Raw genomic sequence first — 18,951 nt, forward strand, 5'->3', positions numbered from 1 at the left:
ATGTTTTCCTTTCCATCATTATCTTTGTGAGTTTTCATGTTTTGAGAGATCTTTTTGTTCTTGCCAGCCTAAAGGGGACACCCCCCAACTCCAAGTGACGAAAAAAAAGGTCATGTGATTTCAAATAAATCATGCCTGTTCAAACTGCTATCTAGCTCAGAGGTTCATACAGGCACACCATATTCTGATCTCTGTGATACATGGGTTCAAATCCCCATTTTGGTAGGACATTTTGGGCTGTATATTAAAAAAAAATCTGTCTGGCTATAAAACATAATTGAAAGAAATACTCAAAATAAGTACCTCAAAATTGTACATTAGTACAGCACTATACTAAATGTACTTAGTAACTCTCCACCACTGTACACAGTGCATAATGGCCTAAGGCAGGGGTGTCAAACTCAAGGCCCGGGGGCCAAATCCGGCCCGCGACCTAATTTTATGTGGCCCGCAAGAGCTTGCAAAGAATATAATATACAATACAATTGGTGTAATTGTTGAATATTTACTTTCAATTATTTGCCCTAGACTTCTGCTTTCAGACGTAGTTATTTAGGAAGATATTACCAGATCTGATAATAATCCAATGCAGGGCCAACAATGTAATATAATACATTATTTACTATATATTATATATTTACATATGTATATTTATATAAATTACAACCGGCCCTTTGAGTGCAACCATAATGCTGATGTGGCCCGGGATGAAATTTAGTTTGACACCCCTGGCCTAAGGTGTCGGGTATTCCTGCAGTACAGCCATAGCTCCAGTGGAGAGAGCCCGAGCACAAGCAGCCTGTAGTGAACCTGTAGTTCCCGGATGTACAGTTATGAGGTGCCTCCAGCAGCACCTCCCCCTCCTCTCTCCTCCCCTCCGCCACCGCCTGCTTGTCAAGCCGAGCCTCCTCCTCCGTCCCCTCCCAGCGGGTCTGCCTCCCTTTGCTACAGCACAGAAAGCCTTGGTGAAGGAGCCTGAAGCTGGGTTTTAAAGCCAGGACGAGAGACCTCAGATAGTACCACAACCATAAATATTTTGTAGTACTTCTCGCCACATCTCGGCGACCTACCAACTCCCCCTCCCTCTCTCTCTCCCCTGTTGGACCTCTTTTCCGCCTGGATTTCATCATCCGACCTGCAAGATGGTAAGCACTTAATTTCCACCCCTCCGACGACTTGTAAACACACCAGTTTGCAGGCCTGTGTCGATAAATGTGGCTTTTTGACAGGTTGTTGTTGTTGTTTTTGTGCGTAAAGTTAAAAAACGTAGAGCTCTGTTGAGAAGGAAACGCTTTCCTCGCCCACTTTGTGCAACACCCCGGGGCTGACAGTAGCCTAAAGCTTGTGGCCCATATACAGTATGTCTTATCTCCTCTCAGTATAGCCTTCACTCTTATTAGCAACAAGGGCCCGTGCAAATTAGTTTTCGTGGCAAAAAATACACTCGTAAATGGCCTTTGCTTGGCGACTAATTGTGGCACAGTTGTGTGCACCGCAGCCAGGAAAATGTCACCTAAGTTTTGCTTTGCTTTCGCACTCACCCTGCCTGCATGAAAAGTGAATGCATGTCTGTTTTTTATCTCAATGAGTTTTCGGGGAAGCATGGCGCTGTGTTGATAGTTGCAACAGTGTTACATGTGAGCTTTAATACATAGACTGAGGTTACACTTTGTATGTATTTACAGCGGTTCTACTGGCATAGCAGGCCACAGTGCTTTCAGAATCAGAATCTGTAGTAGCTTTACACAAACGAGGAATTTACTTTAGTGTAAATGGTGCATACAAAGACACAGAAATAAGAATACGTTTTATAGTCTATTTTAAAGACAACAAATACAAAATAAAGACGATATTTACACAAATATAAATATGATAGAAACTATGACAAATACTATATTCAAAGTGGAGAGCTGTGTTATGTTCCTTTTTTAATTGGTCAGGGGCCTATACAATGTATAATCTACATGATATGATGTTGAGTTGCCTAGTAACCGTAAGGCATCCATGTCGTGACCAATAGGAGTTTGACCAGGGCTGGATCCATATTTAACTTAGCAGAGGATTACATTTGACAAGGAGGTGTCCAGGAATTGTGGGTTATTTGTACACGATTTAAACCACCTTTGTACCTGCTGTCACTTTCCCTCCAATTCCTCCTTCCAAACATGATCACACACATGGATCCATCCATCCATTTTCTGATCAGTTATTGATGTTCTTATAGCACAACATTGGCAGCAGCAGGCTGTTGTTCACTGATACAAATTGTCCTGGGTGGACAGGAAAAAAAGCCTCATTGTATTTCTTATTCCACTGTATTTGCTTTATTATATATTAAGAAGCCTTTATTTGTTTGGGGTTTTCTGGATCTGGGTCGCTCTGACCTTTTGGTGACTGTTAGATTTAGATGTCTGTAAATATTGACTTGAGCAAATAAGCTGTCATTAAGTTTAAAAACTTGAGCTGGGCGAATAAATCAAAATGTAAGATGTATATTAGACCAACCTACTACTTGCAAAATATAAACAAAGGAAATTATGTTCATTATACAAGACTGCCGGTAAAAATGCAATGAGGAACAGTGTAAGTACAAAATATACAAATATTAGGGTTATTTTAACACGTGAAGGCCAAAGAGCAGCATGTTCTGTTCTTGACAGCATTCAAATGAACGAACAGTACCAGTGGCTTCTTTTCTGTCCTATACTAAATGAATTAACCAGAGATAGGTGAGCTTAAAATGATCAGGACACCTTGTTATATTTACCCTGCAGCACTCTTAACTCTGTGCCAGAGGGTAGAGACTCAGGGCAGGCATGTTGTACAGATAGTAACTTACGTCCAGTTGAAGTGTATTCTTCTCTGCTGAAAGGGGGGGGTTGGGGGCAGGGACTCTCAGTCTCTTAAGCATGTAGTGGAATGATCTGATGCTAAGGAGACCATATGCTGCCTAGCAATCACGCGCCACCCACATAAGGATCGAGCCGGAGCTAATGTAAAAGAGATAAAAGCCACAGCGAACCACCAGCACAAGTGATGATCAACACGACGTGATCCACAGTGCACTCCCCAGCAGCCCACTCAATCTGGATTTATTCTCCTCATTTGTTATGGCATTGCTGCAGTGCTACGCTTGCACTGTGTCCAGCAGTCACCAGCACAGGACACAGGATTGTCATTTGAAATCTATTTTTCTGGTGTTTTTAGCATCTTTGACAAGTTAAAACATTCATTTTTTAATGTTAAAATGACACGTTATAACAAGGTAATTGGGGGAAATAAGGCATTAGAGACTGTTTGGATGTGCTCATAGGTTAAACAAAAAAATTGAAGTACACACATGCAACACATACGCCACAATATGCCACTGACATAATGTAGGATGGGGGGAAGTTACATACACCTACTAGGGTTGAACAATAGGTTAAATACTTCACCTGTTTGCTAGAAGCAGAATCTTTGACTAATTGGTATTATATGGCTGATTTAAATAACAAAATCACTTTCTATGTCTGCCTTATCCGCATTTAAGACCTCAAATGTGCTGCCTAAATAACCTCTTCGATAAGTCAGGTTGTGGTAATTTCTGTCTTAGTTGACCAATATTTCTGTTGTCGATTAGTAATTGTTTTAGTATTGTATCCATATTTCCAAGAAACCTAATAACACGTTATTATTAGATTTAAAGAGGTTATTTTGCATGATTCTGTCTGGAAAAACTATTACAGATCTGTTGTTTACTGTTAAAAATCTCTATATTTGAGACTCTACATGTTGAGACCCTACATGTTGAGACCCTACATGTTGCAAACTTTCAGTGGAAGAATTGGAACCAACAACACAGGGCTTTCCTTTACTGACAGCTTTAATGTCTACTATCAGACAACCACTTCCTATAGAGTAAAATTAATGAGTTTTTATATAAAAGTATGAGTAAAAAACAGTTGAAAATAGGGTTTTTATTGTCATTATACTGATGCATCTAGTGATGTAAGAAACATGATTTTTAATATCATTGTGTCCCTAATTTGACACCTCTGCTGGAATAGACAAGCGTTGATGTTATGCTGTTATTGAAGCTGCTGTTTCAACACATTCATCTGCAGCTGTGACGTTTTGCATAAATCCAAATAACAATAGTGTTGGTTTCTGTTGAAATATAAGTACAGACAAAACAAGGAGATAGACAGTTGTCCAAGTTCTCCAACCAGTAAACAATTAATGAAGGAATTTGACTCTTTGCTCCTTCCTCCTTAAGTCACTGGATTGCGGCCCTGCACCATTACCATTAACAAAAACACTTTTTCTCTCATGTTTTCAGCATTTAGGAAATCACCACTAGGTAAATGCATAAGAAGATTTAGGCATTGTTAGTTTACATAGCATGAGGCCTTCAAAACCCTTTATAAGTAAGCCTAAGTCAGGGATAGAAATGGCTGGGAGGATTAGCCCTAGTGAAGGCTTAAGGCAGCTAAGATTTTGGTAATTATTTTCATATTTGCTCTTGACTTCCAAATCTGGCACAGATCCTTCACACACACGTCTGACAGCTCAAAATGTCCACACATGATCTGAAGTGAACAGCTACTGAGTTGAAACATTGGCCTCACATTGACATCTCACCTTCTTGTATTATTCACAAAGGAAAAACACACACATACAGTAGAAGGGAAGACAAAGAAAACACCTCCACAACATGCAATATTTCAAAACAAGAAATGCAGGTGAGAGATGATGCCTTGAGGAACAAAGGAGAGTAAAATCTATATGTGTGAAAGACGACAGATAAGCTTGCTCATCCAAATTCTTCCACATATCGTCCATGGCTTCTCAGTTGTGTCATACAGTGGTTATCTGTGATCTTTCGTCAGCTGGTTATTGGCCTGGGCTTTGTATGCTGTACAAAGTTAGGGTGAAAAATGAAAGCTCTATTTAAAGACCAATCTGAAAGCTCAGCTATGCATGTGAATGCGACTCTGGAGGGTTGAGAATGTTTATCATATGATAAGCTTGATACTTGCAGACACGTCTGTGTGACTGAGACTCTGGTGATCCCTGAACGAATCATGCAAGCAAGCAAAGTAGGAAGAAAAGGCACACGCAACACACTTTTCAGTTCAAAAATAATGTGTCAATAACATGCTAACTTAAACATGCCAAGCTAGACAGACATTTTGAATACATCCCCCACATTTACCGGAATATTGTCTTTTTGTGGCCAGTCATATTTGCTTATCTCAAGTTCCTAGAACACAACATCAATTTGCATGTTTTCATCCATTTAACAGACCATTATATAACGTATTCAATTCACAATGACACAAAACAAAACGAGAAAAGGCAGCGACCTTCAGATTTAAGAAGCTGGAAACAGAAAATTATGCAAACCGAATTCCTAAGGAAAAATACTGAGTTTGTGTCTTGTATGTGTAGATCAGCTAGTACTGATCATACTGTACACACTTTCTGAGATTTCCTGTAGTTATTGCTGAGATCTGTTATAATAATGAACTCAATGGCATGATGGTGATTTAAGTCCTATTTTGGATACTGAATGAGGCATTTTGTCTGAAGTGGCCCATAATGTGTCACCTATTTAAGGTTAGAATTGTTTTGAGGGATGTTCATAGGACAGCAGCATTGCAAACTGAAAGCCTCTGCTGTGTTTGTTCAGCAAACTTCTGTCAAACACACAGATGTAGTTTTAGGCCCCGGCTCCACGAGGACAAATACGGCAAAACGCATCGGAGTAACGCAAATGCAACCGCAAAAAACCTTCCGTCCCCACGCAATATACACCGGATTGTGTCAAGCTCCACGAGACAGCTCCGTTTACATCCAACCGCTGGAAAAGCTGCAGTACATATGCCGAACCTGTACGTGGCGCTGTAACTTCCTCCACAAAAGCAGCAACTTCCTCCACAAAAGCAGCGAAGAAGAATGGTTGTCATGGCTGCACTTCTGTGTATTCTCCGCGGTGGGGGCCGACAGAACCGGGCAGAGTTTTTCGCCGGTCAGCGTGTGTTAAAGTTTAAATCTTCCGGACAAAATTATAAAAGTGCCGGTCAAAGGTCTTCATTGTTATTTATTGAGCTTTAAAACAAATGAATAACGACGATATCATGATATATAATCATCAAATACACAGAGCCTGTCTCTTTTTCCTCTCTTCTCACAGCGTCAGTGTCTGTCTCATGCAGCAGCTGATCCTGTAATGAGTGACCCGACAGTAAAAATGAACATATTTATAACTAGTTTAGTTTGAGAGGTAATTAAAAATAGCTACGGGTGATGATCTGACTTGAAGTGTGTGTTTTGCTCCCGCTGCATCACAGCGGGAGGAGCTGCGTGTCTCCGTCCTGTCAGATTAGACTTCACTCGCGTTTATGTCCATATCGAGATAAAGATAAATAATCTGAATTCAAGGAGGAGCTCCTGTAGATGTTGCACAAAGAACTGTAGCATGGTCAGTAGCGACTGGAGCACGATAGCAACCCTGCGGGGGAGAGGCGGGGCTATGAAAACGAATGACCGTATAGGCGACTCCACGGCCCCGTTGGACCCCCCAGAGCGCTCCGTTCCCAGATCTATCTGCCTTTGGACCCGTTGTCGTTTGCGGGGTCTGTTTCTACGTTTCCCTTACGGCCTCGTGGAGCTTAGAGGGCTATACGCATGAGAAATATGCGGATTCAACCCGTTTTCGTCCTCGTGGAGCCGGGGCCTAAAGCTCTCTTACCATAAACATACAGACTTGACTTGTTGGCAATGGTACAGAGACACATTTCTAACAAACTTGGGTCATAGAACAAAACATATCAGTACACACAGGTTTTTAAATGATACGGAGCAGTTTAGTGTTTCTGTCATTTCATCCATTATGCACAATGTGTCAGTCAACACAGATGGGTTTCAGGAAATGATGCTACCACTGCTTAGCATTTTCACTTTATGCTAATTGTAATAATGCACGATTATACATTTTATAGGATCTTTGCAAGTCATTGCTTAATTCCTGCAAGCTCTAGGATGCACTGACGACAATCAGAGGGCTGCACAGTGTAAATATCTATATTATATGCAACATTTTGAGTGCCACAAGTCAGGTTTTATGTCATTCTGATATGTGTCTGTAAAGTGTGCAGTAGCTGAGAAGTTAGCAAAGCAGGCTTTTTATTAAGCTGGTGTTAGATCAACACTTATGGCTGAGGAAGTGACTGATTGCCACTACCTCATGCCACTGATATACCCTTGACTAAATAAAGAACTAAACAACCCAACTGCAGATAAGGCAGCCTCCAGTATTGGTGCCTTGGATAAATAAGGATTGAATATGAAATAACTAGTTTTGCAAACAGTGTTCAGTTGTATTGCAACATATAATAAACTATAATTTATAACTTAAACTTCATATTTGAAGGACAGCAAATTAAAATATATAAGGATTTAAAGTTTGTACTAGAGTACAGTGAGCAAGTCATGATAAAAGGCTCTCTTACAAACCAAATGTTAATTCGCTGCCATTTGATTTAGCTTATTGTGAGACTGTCAGAGATGGCTCAGAAAAGCCCTCCAAGTCAGCTGCCCCATGTCCTCTAGTCTTTCATGTTATGACTGGGTCTAAAATTAGCCGGCTTTTTGGGTCGGCCGTCGCGTTGCTGCTGAACCAGCCAGACTCTTCATTAAGCAAAATGTGTTTTGTGTGCTACGGCCTAATTGATTCTGAATGAAGCATGCATTATTGATGAGCCAACACGAGCCTCTCTTTCTGCTCTCTATTCCTGTCAGTGCATGCAAAATGCTTTTTCACTTTGTTCACTTCCTATTCAGTGTGTTTTTTTTTTACAATAATCCCATCTGATTTGAGCCATTAGCATTTATGTAAAAGGGCCAGCTAAGCAAGAACGGTATGAAGTGGTTTGCCACAGAGAGCATGAGAGAGTTACTCCTGACCCAGGGTTGACCACAGCAGTGACCTAAGGCCCTGCTTAGTAAACCTGTAATCCTCAACACCAAATCTGCTTTGCTGTTACCCTATTTACCTCCAGGGGCCTACAGACGGCGCTTACTGGGCATGAATGAACAGGCAAACCCAACACTTGTCCATCATATTGTTTAGGTATTTCTTTATTCACCGTAGATATATTTATCAAAGGATATTATTTAAAAGGTCAATACCGAAAGCAAACATTTTGAAATGCTTAACCCTAAATCCCATGGATGCATAAATAGATTTCTACATCTGCTTTCTCTTTCTTTGCATTCTTCAACAAATAAATTACTTGTTCTTTTGAAGTAAACGTATTACAACAAGTAGTTTGTTATTTGTCTTAAGCCCCTTTTATAAAGAACGTTCACATAACTCCTGTTCAGAAGCTCCACCCTCACCGGCCTTTCTTCTTTACACAAAACCAAAATACCGGTCAAAAGTGTGTGTGTGTGTGTGTGTGTGTGTGTGTGTGTGTGTGTGTGTGTGTGTGTGTGTGTGTGTGTGTGTGTGTGTGTGTGTGTGTGTGTGTGTGTGTGTGTGTGTGTGTGTGTGTGTGTGTGTGTGTGTGTGTGTGTGTGTGTGTGTGTGTGTGTGTGTGTGTGTGTGTGTGTGTGTGTGTGTGTGTGTGTGTGTGTGTGTGTGTGTGTTGTGTGTGTGTGTGTGTGTGTGTGTGTGTGTGTGTGTGTGTGTGTGTGTGTGTGTGTGTGTGTGTGTGTGTGTGTGTGTGTGTGTGTGGTGTGTGTGTGTGTGTGTGTGTGTGTGTGTGTGTGTGTGTGTGTGTGTGTGTGTGTGTGTGTGTGTGTGTGTGTGTGTGTGTGTGTGTGTGTGTGTGTGTGATGTGTGTGTGTGTGTGTGTGTGTGTGTGTGTGTGTGTGTGTGTGTGTGTGTGTGTGTGTGGCCATGGATTTGTTCTTCAAACCACCAAAACAGAAATGCACTTGAATGAAACTTCAAAAAACTTGCTGTGTGAATCTTTGTTTGGTGTTTAAATAATCTGGTGGACATTATTTGTCAGGGAACCATGTTTTGATTTGGGAATCACTTTAATTTCAACTCTTTTTGGACAGCACAGGTCTACCCTGAGGCGATTTCTGGTGCTGTGTATTTATGACAAGCTTAGACACACATGATCAAACAGATGTTCCCAGTTTGTTTGCTTATCTAGGCGACTTCTATACGTGCTACATATTTTATGACAGCTGAAGTAAAGGTGCAGTCTAGACTCATGACATGAAACACCTGCTATTTCTGCATGACCTCCTCCTAGCCACCAGCCAAGATAAAGAAAGTCTTCACACATAGCAACTGTGCTGAATATGAAGCACTGACCTGTGCTCTAAAGGCATCAATGAATATCGTTTCTTTAATCCTGATTCTTGACCCAGAAAACAAAAATAAAGGTGTGAACAACGACTTAAGTCTCATGAATGTGAGGACACTGCTTCAAGGCCTTCAATCCAAAATCCTGGTCTAGTGTCCTTCAGCTAGCTCAGTGTAGTGAAGCAAACAAAGGGACCTTTTCCTACAGGGATCAATAAAGTATCACATTGTCCGAATTACCTTCAGAGCCACACCTGCAATGGGAGACCCAGCCCCAGTAAAGCTGGGGTAATACTCTGTTCACTGGAATAGAAGCCCAGCAACAGCCAACAAATGGTTCCACGCAGGAAACCCATGTACATGTCAACATCTGATCACTGTGCTCTCCTGACACTATCCTGGCTAATCCTGTGTCAGCTCTTTCTCCTCACTGTTCTTAAAATACCACAACCTCTCTGAGGTAAGTCTGCTTGTGTACGGCAACACGGAGATAAGCTACATGACATAACTAGCACTGGCTTTTTGTGACAAGTTCAGCGTGTATAGTGGAGCTGTGTGTCGCTTTAAGAGCTTTTCAAACCAACTTCCTTGACCAGAAGCTACAGTCAGTAGGGGGGTCATGAACTCTGTATGTATATCCAGTTATCAAAGTCAACTTTATTGACAATCTTTCAGTTTGTGTGTACAGACAGAGAGATCGAAATACCGTTTCACACAATCCCGAATACAAAAACAAATATATATAAAAATATGGATGCAAATATGTATATATGTGTATATATATATATATATATATATATATATATATATATATATATATATATATATATATATATATAGACAGACACACAATCAAAAGACACATTTATACATATGCACACATTAAGACCTAAATAAAAGCACAACAATCAATATATACAAAATAATAATAATAATAATGATAATACATCCTGTTTGGTGTTCCTCAATGGAGCTGCAGTTGGGGTTGATAGCTTGCTGGCTTGAAGTCTCTCTCTCTCTCTCTCTCTCCCTCTCCCTCTCCCTCTCCCTCTCCCTCTCCCTCTCCCTCTCCCTCTCCCTCTCTCCCTCCCTCCTGTAGGATCCCCTCGCCCACACAGGAACTCCTCTCTGCTCTCTGAGCGTTCAGCCTCTCTGCCAGCAATCAGACTCAGTGAACACTGCAGTGTTGTGATGCGGATGTGACTGCTGGACATGAGCCAGAACACACACACACACACACACACACACATGCAAATGGGGAGTTGTCTCGAGGGGTTTGAGGGAAACGTTACTTGCTAATGTTCCCAGAATAGTTTTTTACTGTAAGTGGCTTGTGTTAGTCTTGCATGCGATCTTTAGTTACTTCCTTTACCAGACAAGAGTTCACCCTAATCTCAGTAAACATCAGGATTTAACATCCCTCAACTTCAACACAAGTGTAATTCAAACCGATATATCAATATTGGTAACTTGCTCTGTGTATTTGTGTTTTTTTGGGGTCTTTTCAGCCTTTTTAAAAAGTGTTCTTTTACAGGTTAATGCCAAAATACACTCAGCGCTTTCTCATTTTAACTTCAATCATTTTGAAAAAAGAGAATGTCATCCACAGTTTTTAAACGTATCATTTAGAGTGACCATTAAAAATATGCAACAATCTATCCCAAAATCTAAAAGGTTGTTCGTAACCAATGTAAGCACAAAACTGTGCAAAAATATTATCATTTAAACATAAAGTTCTCATCTGTCCTGCCTCGTGATCTGCGGTAAATACCTTTGCACACAGGCTATCTGAGGAATGCACATCCATCGTCTAGACACAATGACATTTCACTTTGAAAGCACTGAAGCCTCGCGTTGAAAGATTGATGTTCTGATAAAAACAATATCTCAGAAAGTCTTAATGCTCGATTCAGCCGGAGCGTTTCAGTAATACCAACACAGCTTCACTCTTTGCACATTCGCACCCACAGGAATGCACAATTCTACATCAATACCCATCGTACTAAACAATACTGTCTGAAGTTACAATCCATCTTTTTATTTAACAGTACAGGGTCCAGAGTCTTAGCCGTTAAACCGGCATCTCTGCCTCATGATCACATATCTGAATGTTCAGGTGCACACAGCTGAATTGCTCCATTGTCTGCAGTGTTTCTGTTGTTGAGAAACCTGTGGTATGAAAATGAATTCAGCGCCCGCTCACCCGTTCATTGTTTCCAGCAGGGGCCATTGTTCTTTTGAAGAACAAAGAAACAACCGTGAGCTCTGTAGAAAACGGCAAAAAAGCGTGATGATTAAAAAGATTTCAACATGGGGAAACAATTTACATAATGACGTGTACAAATGCAAATAATATGCTATTTTAGATCATATCAAGAATGTATCCTATTGTTATATTTGAGTTATAACAGAAACGTCCCAGAGTGTTTAACTCCAAATATTGAACATAATATGAAGTTGTTCCTGTGCTTTTTTGACACCTCTGTTCCTCTGTTTTCTTTAGGGAAATGAAGGCAGTTTCCCCCTGGAGATGTGCACGCATTGTAAGTATTTTGAATATTGTCCTGCTCAATTTTCGTATCATATCCTCTTCTGTAAGAGACAGGCAGTCAAATATATTTATTTTGCAAAAGCGAGGAATATTATAAGCTGTAATCTTGACCCAAAAGTGCAGCAGTTTAAATAAAAAGACAGAGTAGAAGAGGATTGGAGAAAGGTTGCTTAATGACTATATTTGTTTTTTCTGCAACTCTGATCTTTTTATAAGCAGTGCATGAAATGCTCTAAAAAACATGCACTTACATTTAAATGTTTCTCTCAATAATTGATGCATGCTGGAGCGCAACAACAGAGGACTTACAGTACTTGTTTAATGCTTAAACTCTGAAGCATGATGTGTCACTTTGGGATCATCTGAGGCCTGTCCAACCAACACATGCATACAAACACAAACATATTTAAAATGACTTCCTGTTACAGTTGTGAGCACAGTGTGGCCTCTACGTACTTGGCTTGCTCTACTGTAACGTCATGGAGGACCTCGGTCTGCCTTTCGGGCGTTCCTCCCCCAGGATGTGCAACCCTGGTGAGGGGAGGAGGATTTGGGTGATGTGTGACCCTGAACTGAACCCTGCAAGGACCTCTGCTTTCAGTCTGTGATTTTCCTAGCATCTCTCTTTCCATATTCAAGTCTATCTGTTTATCTCTTCTCCTTGACTGTCCTGCTTTCTTTCTTTTCAGTAAAAAATTGCTATTCAAGCATCACATAAAAGCTCTTATCAGAAATGTAACAACATCAAATAACTTTATTATAATCAGATTAAGACAAACTTATTTTTTTATAATATCCCTTATAATTAACTATTTAAATAGACACACTTCTGACAAAATGCTAGACTAATAGTGCAACAGGTAAATACTTTGTTTATGCCATGGGAACATTGCGTTTAGTAACAGTTGCTTTATTTATGAATACAATAAAATACAAAAATAATAATAATAACAATAACAAGGAAGTAAAAATACTAATAGTGAAATATGCATATAAACTATATATTATAATATGAATATTGATATCAATGCTGAAAACCAGATTATTGCTCCACCCTGACTGCAGGCATATTAGCATTTATGCAAGGATGACTTACTTCCTCATGGATTATTATAAGATGTTTTATACCATAACATTTATATTTGTTATTATGCTATTCTTTTTGCGCTCCTCTGTCTCTGAGTTTCTCTTTCTTAGATGTATTTTCCTCTCTCTCTCTCCCTCCCCCTCGATCTCTCTCTCCCTTCTCCCACTGAGCAGCTGTTCAGCTCCTCAAGCGCTCGGACAGTCTCTCATTGGCTGTGAGGAAATTAGCTGTGGCGTTCATGTCCGAAAGATTAACCCGCTGCAACCTCGCTGCCCTCAGTAAGACAGTCCAACACCCGCTCACCTGTACCTGTCATCACACAATTATGACCTCTTTGTTGATGTGCGGAAGATAAACACAAGGAGATTGTCTCAATAAAAGGGATTACAAAGTACGGTATAGAGCAGTGCTGCATTTTCATTATTAAGAACACAACACATACACCGATGTATGACTTTGTGCACTATAGTGTATTGAAACACATTTTCTAATTCAGAAAAAGTCTTTCAAATAAAATGTGTTGTCAGATTATGTCTCTCTTCACCCTCTGTCTGAAACTAGAGCCCTGTCTTCTCTGTTGTGATTGGTCAACCGCTTAGAGGTGTCCCGCTTAGCCTATCATGTACAATGTGTTGGAGCGCTAGCCAATAGAAGCGCAAGTCTTATATTGTGATGTCACTTATGTTACAAAACTAAACAAAGGACTACAATGGAGGCATTTAAGGGGGGGTGATTTTAGCCTTTGCAGACCATTTACATGCACAAAACCTATATAACACTCTACAGGTAAGGGGAAACCCCAAAAAGCACAATAGGGCCTCTTTAACTATTATATAATGTAATGCAAACCATTTTGCCATTAGACAAATACATATAAAACTTCCCAAAAATATGAGTTGATGGAGTAAAATCAATTTTTAAAAGGCCTGTATCTTCAGTGTTTCACAACAGTTGGCTCTCCCGAGTTTAGATCAGGCAAAATGTAATGGCCTACTTGTCGGATTTGGCACACAAACCACATTGAAACACACACTTTTATAAACTACACATATTTCTCGAGTGCATGCACCCGCCCACTCTGCTCTGCCACTCTATTCACACACATGCCTCACCCCCTCATGCTCTCAGAGAGGATCGCAGCCTGAAAGCTTCTCAGGCTCGTCCGCTGCCGCCCAAAATAAACGGCGGGCGGCTCGCTGGAGTTCCTTGTTGGTGGGGGTTTCCCTGAGGGCGGGAGCCTCGGCTGGTGGAGGTGGCGGGGTGAGTTAGGGGTTTTCTGATGACAGCACAGCTATAAATACACAGCGTCAGTGTGCTGCCCCGCCTCGCCCTCAGTGAGTCCATGCCGGGCGAGCTGTACATTATCAGAGCAATCAGCTAATGCTCAGAGTCCTGCAGCTCCACTCTGTGGCACACACACTCTGTGGCACACACACTCTGTGGCACACACACTCTGTGACACACACACTCTGTGGCGCACACTCTGTGGCACACACACTCTGTGCTACACACTCTGTGGCACACACACTCTGTGCTACACACACACACACTGCGGCTACTTTATGGACGCCTCTTATCGGCCGCCTAAATGAAACTGAGAATGAGGGACTGAAAGAGAGGAAGTAAAAAAAAATTCTATGACTTTTCCAAATGGTAACGCTCCTGCATTTGTTTAACTAAGAAAATACACAAGGGGAAACGTTTGTGCAGCTTAGAGTACTGACACGATTCATAGAAATCAGAAAATCAGTCAGTTTGTTAGAATGAAAAAAGCAAAGAATATTCCCTATTATATCTTGTTGTCATACTTGTGCTACTCTTGCAAAACCATGTACACAAGTGTTGCTTACATATATTTACTCAGCTATTATGAAATGCCAATTTTCCCACGAGACACATTTAGTATTGTACTTCCATAAAACATATTTCTGTCCCTAGACCCATGCTGACCTTTCATTCTTCACCTGGTTATTTTCTTCAAACCCTTGAGGGCTGCAGAAGCACTATTTTATTTCTTTTATTTTGCCTTAATTGTATTTTTTTTTAATTTGCTGAAGGAGCCTGGGACTTAACATGTTCATTGCCACAAACTAAGCTGTAGCCTTGATGATAAAGTTGATTTGAAAACTTTAAATTAAGTCAAATTGAAAGCAAACGTTGTCTCACGCAAAGCAGTTCTGGTAAACTGATTTAGGAGTTCCTCTTTGATGATGGCAATCTGTGGCTTTATCATAGTATCTGTCTGTATCTGTCTCCATAGTAACATGCACAGTGTCATGTGTCTCATGTGTGTGTAATTACTGAGCTGTGCATGTAACCTTCTCATGTTTCCCCCCCTTCACACCTTATCTTGTGTGTTGGGGGAGCTATATAGAGCGGAGGGTCTCGCTGTAACTATCAGTAACATGTCGGCTGAATCTCTCTCTGTGTATCACTTCCTCCCTCTCAGAGTTAATTCAGTCACATGACTCCAGCGCGCTTATGAGAGCAAATTCATTAATGACATTTTGGGAACATTGTGTTTTATAATTGAACACAAATGGGGAGGGAATGCCAGAAGCACTCTGTTTATTGCTTAGCTTCAGCTAGCTGTTAGCTGTGGTTGCAGTAATGATGGGCGGGAAGAACGTGTGATGTGCCATCAGAGAGGCTTCCCAAAAAGAAGATTGCATCAATTACGAAAACACTGGTATTGATTTTGATATTGAACTTGCAAATGCTAAATCTAATAAACAATGATTGTCTTTTGTTGAATCATAATCTGTATTGCAATAACGTGAAAACACATATTGATACACTTTGTGCTTCATAATATGCAGCCTATTGATGGAAGTTCAGTTTTCACATAGGGCTGCTTTAATCATCATCATGATCAATATTAGGCTAATCATTACTAAACATGACTACTTATTGTATTTCAGAATTTCATGCATTTATTGAAATTAAAGGGGACCTATCATGCAAAATGCACTTTTGTACGTCTTTTATACATGAATATGTGTCCCCGGTGTTCCAGGGAACTCACCAAGTGTCAGAAAATACAACCCTCTCTATTTTCCTCCATACCCAAATCTCTAAAAAAGGGGCTGCAACGGATCTGATAAAAACTGATCCAGATCTGGGGCCTCATTTATAAAGGGATATACGCTCAAAAAATGGCGTACGCCAGTTTCTACGCAATGTTTGCGATTTATAAAATACTAACTTGACGAGAAAATGTGCTGTCCTCCACGCAAACTCTAACCCATGCGTACGCACTAAGCACACAAACGGGAGAGACGAGAAACTGCGACACCGTTGGCAGAAGGAAGAATGGAGAGAAATATGTGGAAATAATACCATAAATAAAATGTTACCTCTCATTTATCAAATATGAAGAATTCATTTTCAAACATTGATTAAAGCCAATCTTTAAATGATTAAACAAACGCCTGTTTGAGACTCCTCAGTGCACACAAAAACATAACTTGGAGAAATAAATAAATACGGATATGCTATTTAAAACCACCTCGAATATGTTGTGTTAATGTTATGAAATGTTTTCTCATAAATTATGCGGTAAGCAGGAGGACAGAATTACGTCTAAACTGACGCCGTTTTGCATTTCTATAGGTTGTAGATACGAGCATGGTTTTATATACTATCACGTTTAATCGTGTTTTATGCCGTTTGCCAAGACTTGATAAGTAGCTCGTAAAACACAGGAGGTATGGAAACTAAGAACACCATATGTGGTAAATTGTACAGCTAATATAACACAATCCATTAGTTGTATTTCCTTTAACTGGTGGATTATGTATATATAGTTGCTGATCGACAGCTGGAACACAAACCACCAAATACAACAAAAATAATTCAGATCCAGTCGTCATGACTCCACTCCGGAGGGATTCCCCGATCATTTCTTACAGTTTCTCATCAAGGGGGTGTCTCCTGTCCCCGGGACAAACACACTGCCTGAGGAAAGTTATGTGTATTTTTTTTGTCATTAACTTTTTTCGGACCACTTATTTATTTATTTTGGTGACGATCCGACCTCCATGCTGCTACTCTGGTTCAAACTGCATCCACCAAACAATATGATTTATCTCGACCTCCCCACAATAACCAAAATCTGACACGGTGTGAGATGTCTTTTTTAGCTGTTCTATCGTCATTTCCTGCGATCTTCTTCATGCAGTCAGTCAAAATGAATGAATGAATGGGCGTTTCTTTGACTATGTATAGGCAAATATGGGCGTTACGAGTCGATTGTGATTTATCAAGGGAAACAGGCGTAGGGAGTGCCGTACGCACTTCCCTCGCCGGTACGCAATGTTTTGTGAATTGGAAAATGGCGGAAAATTTATGTACCTATTTTTGTGCTTTGTACTACGTAAGCAACCTTCCTACGTCAATCCTACGCAAGGCGTTATAAATGAGGCCCCTGAACACTGTCCTGACGTCAGGACGGTGGCGCTACGGCTATTGGGCCAACTCCACCAATCAGGAGGAGACAGCCACGGCCATTGCCGTTCGAAAGCGCTGGAGACGCTGTAGTACATAAGCCATGCCAGTAGATGGTGCTGTTCTCACAGAATCTGCCCTTGCAAAAACAGAGCTAACATTTTTCAAATTGAGCAAAATGAGGCATGGCTAAAATGCATGATCTGTTTGGTATTTTGAAGAAAAAAAAAGTATAAATATGCCTTATATAGGTATGGTCCTACACTATATTATTCAAATATAGCATGATAGGTCCACTTTAAGATAAAACATTTTCCTTTTTTAACGGTGGATTTAATTTATAAAATATAATTTAAAAAACTCAGACAAAAATACATGTATTTAAAGAAATTACATAAATTAGAAAAGAATACTGATCAACACATAAAATACCTTCCATACAAAAAAAAGGTCAACTTTGTCGTAAAGTCATTGCACTTATACAACTTGAATCTACTGAACACCACTAGATATATTAAAGGCCAAAATATTTTAGATAAAATGTGGCACACACTAACACAAACATTTGTTACAACATTTTGGTAAACTACCTTAAAGGTGGGGTAGGTAAGTTTGAGAAACCGGCTCGAGATACACTTTTTGTTATATTCCATGGAATGCTCTTAACATCCCGATAGCAATGAATATCTGAAGTGCTTTGACAAAAAATCCATAAAAAAATGTCATCTGTGGAAGCCGTAGTACTGTAAAAAGCACGACCAATCATCTGAGCCGGCCCTGCTAACATAACTGGATGGCCTACCTGCCTGTCAGCCTTCCATCTGTGCACAAACTTATCTCGTGCCCTCATTGGTCATGTGCGCGTTCGTGTGTGTTGGAGGAGGGGCTCTGTAAGGAAGTGGCATATTTTTTCCGGCTGTGTATTTTCAAATTCTAGCACACTCGAGCTGGTTTCTCCAAAATTACCTACCCCACCTTTAAACATAGTCCAGTGAGAAACTCAGTGAAAACTGCTGTAAAGAAAAGGCGCAGGTGTTCTGTATTTAAAACAATTATCTTGTCTCATAATGCCTGGTAGCCGAAATCCTAATTTGATTTGAGTTTTTGAGTAATTTCCCAGCCCTAATTCGACACACAGAACTACAGCTAGAACGGCACAAGCAGTACATTAAGACATGCAAGACAACATCCAGCAGAACGAGGACATTTGGACAAACACTGCAGTATTATTCATGTGAATCGATGCTCGTGTGTGTGTGACAGACAGAGTGTGAGCCTGAAGCTGATGACTTCTACATATGCATGTGTTTTCAAGCGTTCACCTCATGAGCAATTGTTGAAATGATGTGTGTGTGTGTGTGTGTGTGTGTGTGTGTGTGTGTGTGTGTGTGTGTGTGTGTGTGTGTGTGTGTGTGTGTGTGTGTGTGTGTGTGTGTGTGTGTGTGTGTGTGTGTGTGTGTGTGTGTGTGTGTGTGTGTGTGTGTGTGTGTGTGTGTGTGTGTGTGTGTGTGTGTGTGTGTGTGTGTGTGTGTGTGTGTGTGTGTGTGTGTGTGTGTGTGT

The 18,951-nt window shown here is 40.5% G+C and overlaps 1 protein-coding gene across 1 annotated transcript in view; it reads left to right on the plus strand.

The window, feature by feature from the left end:
- Positions 1 to 913: 913 nt before the first annotated feature.
- Positions 914 to 18,951, plus strand: part of LOC117487201 (calcineurin subunit B type 1-like) — a 31,279-nt gene continuing 13,241 nt past the window's right edge. Inside the window, exons 1-2 of the mRNA XM_034135863.1 lie at positions 914 to 1,145; positions 11,811 to 11,850. Of these exons, the coding sequence (XP_033991754.1) occupies positions 1,143 to 1,145; positions 11,811 to 11,850 (43 nt within the window). The 5' untranslated portion in view covers positions 914 to 1,142. The remainder of the gene's footprint in view (positions 1,146 to 11,810; positions 11,851 to 18,951) is intronic.

The sequence above is a fragment of the Trematomus bernacchii genome, unplaced genomic scaffold, assembly GCF_902827165.1.
Source record: "Trematomus bernacchii unplaced genomic scaffold, fTreBer1.1, whole genome shotgun sequence".
Lineage (NCBI taxonomy): Eukaryota > Metazoa > Chordata > Actinopteri > Perciformes > Nototheniidae > Trematomus > Trematomus bernacchii.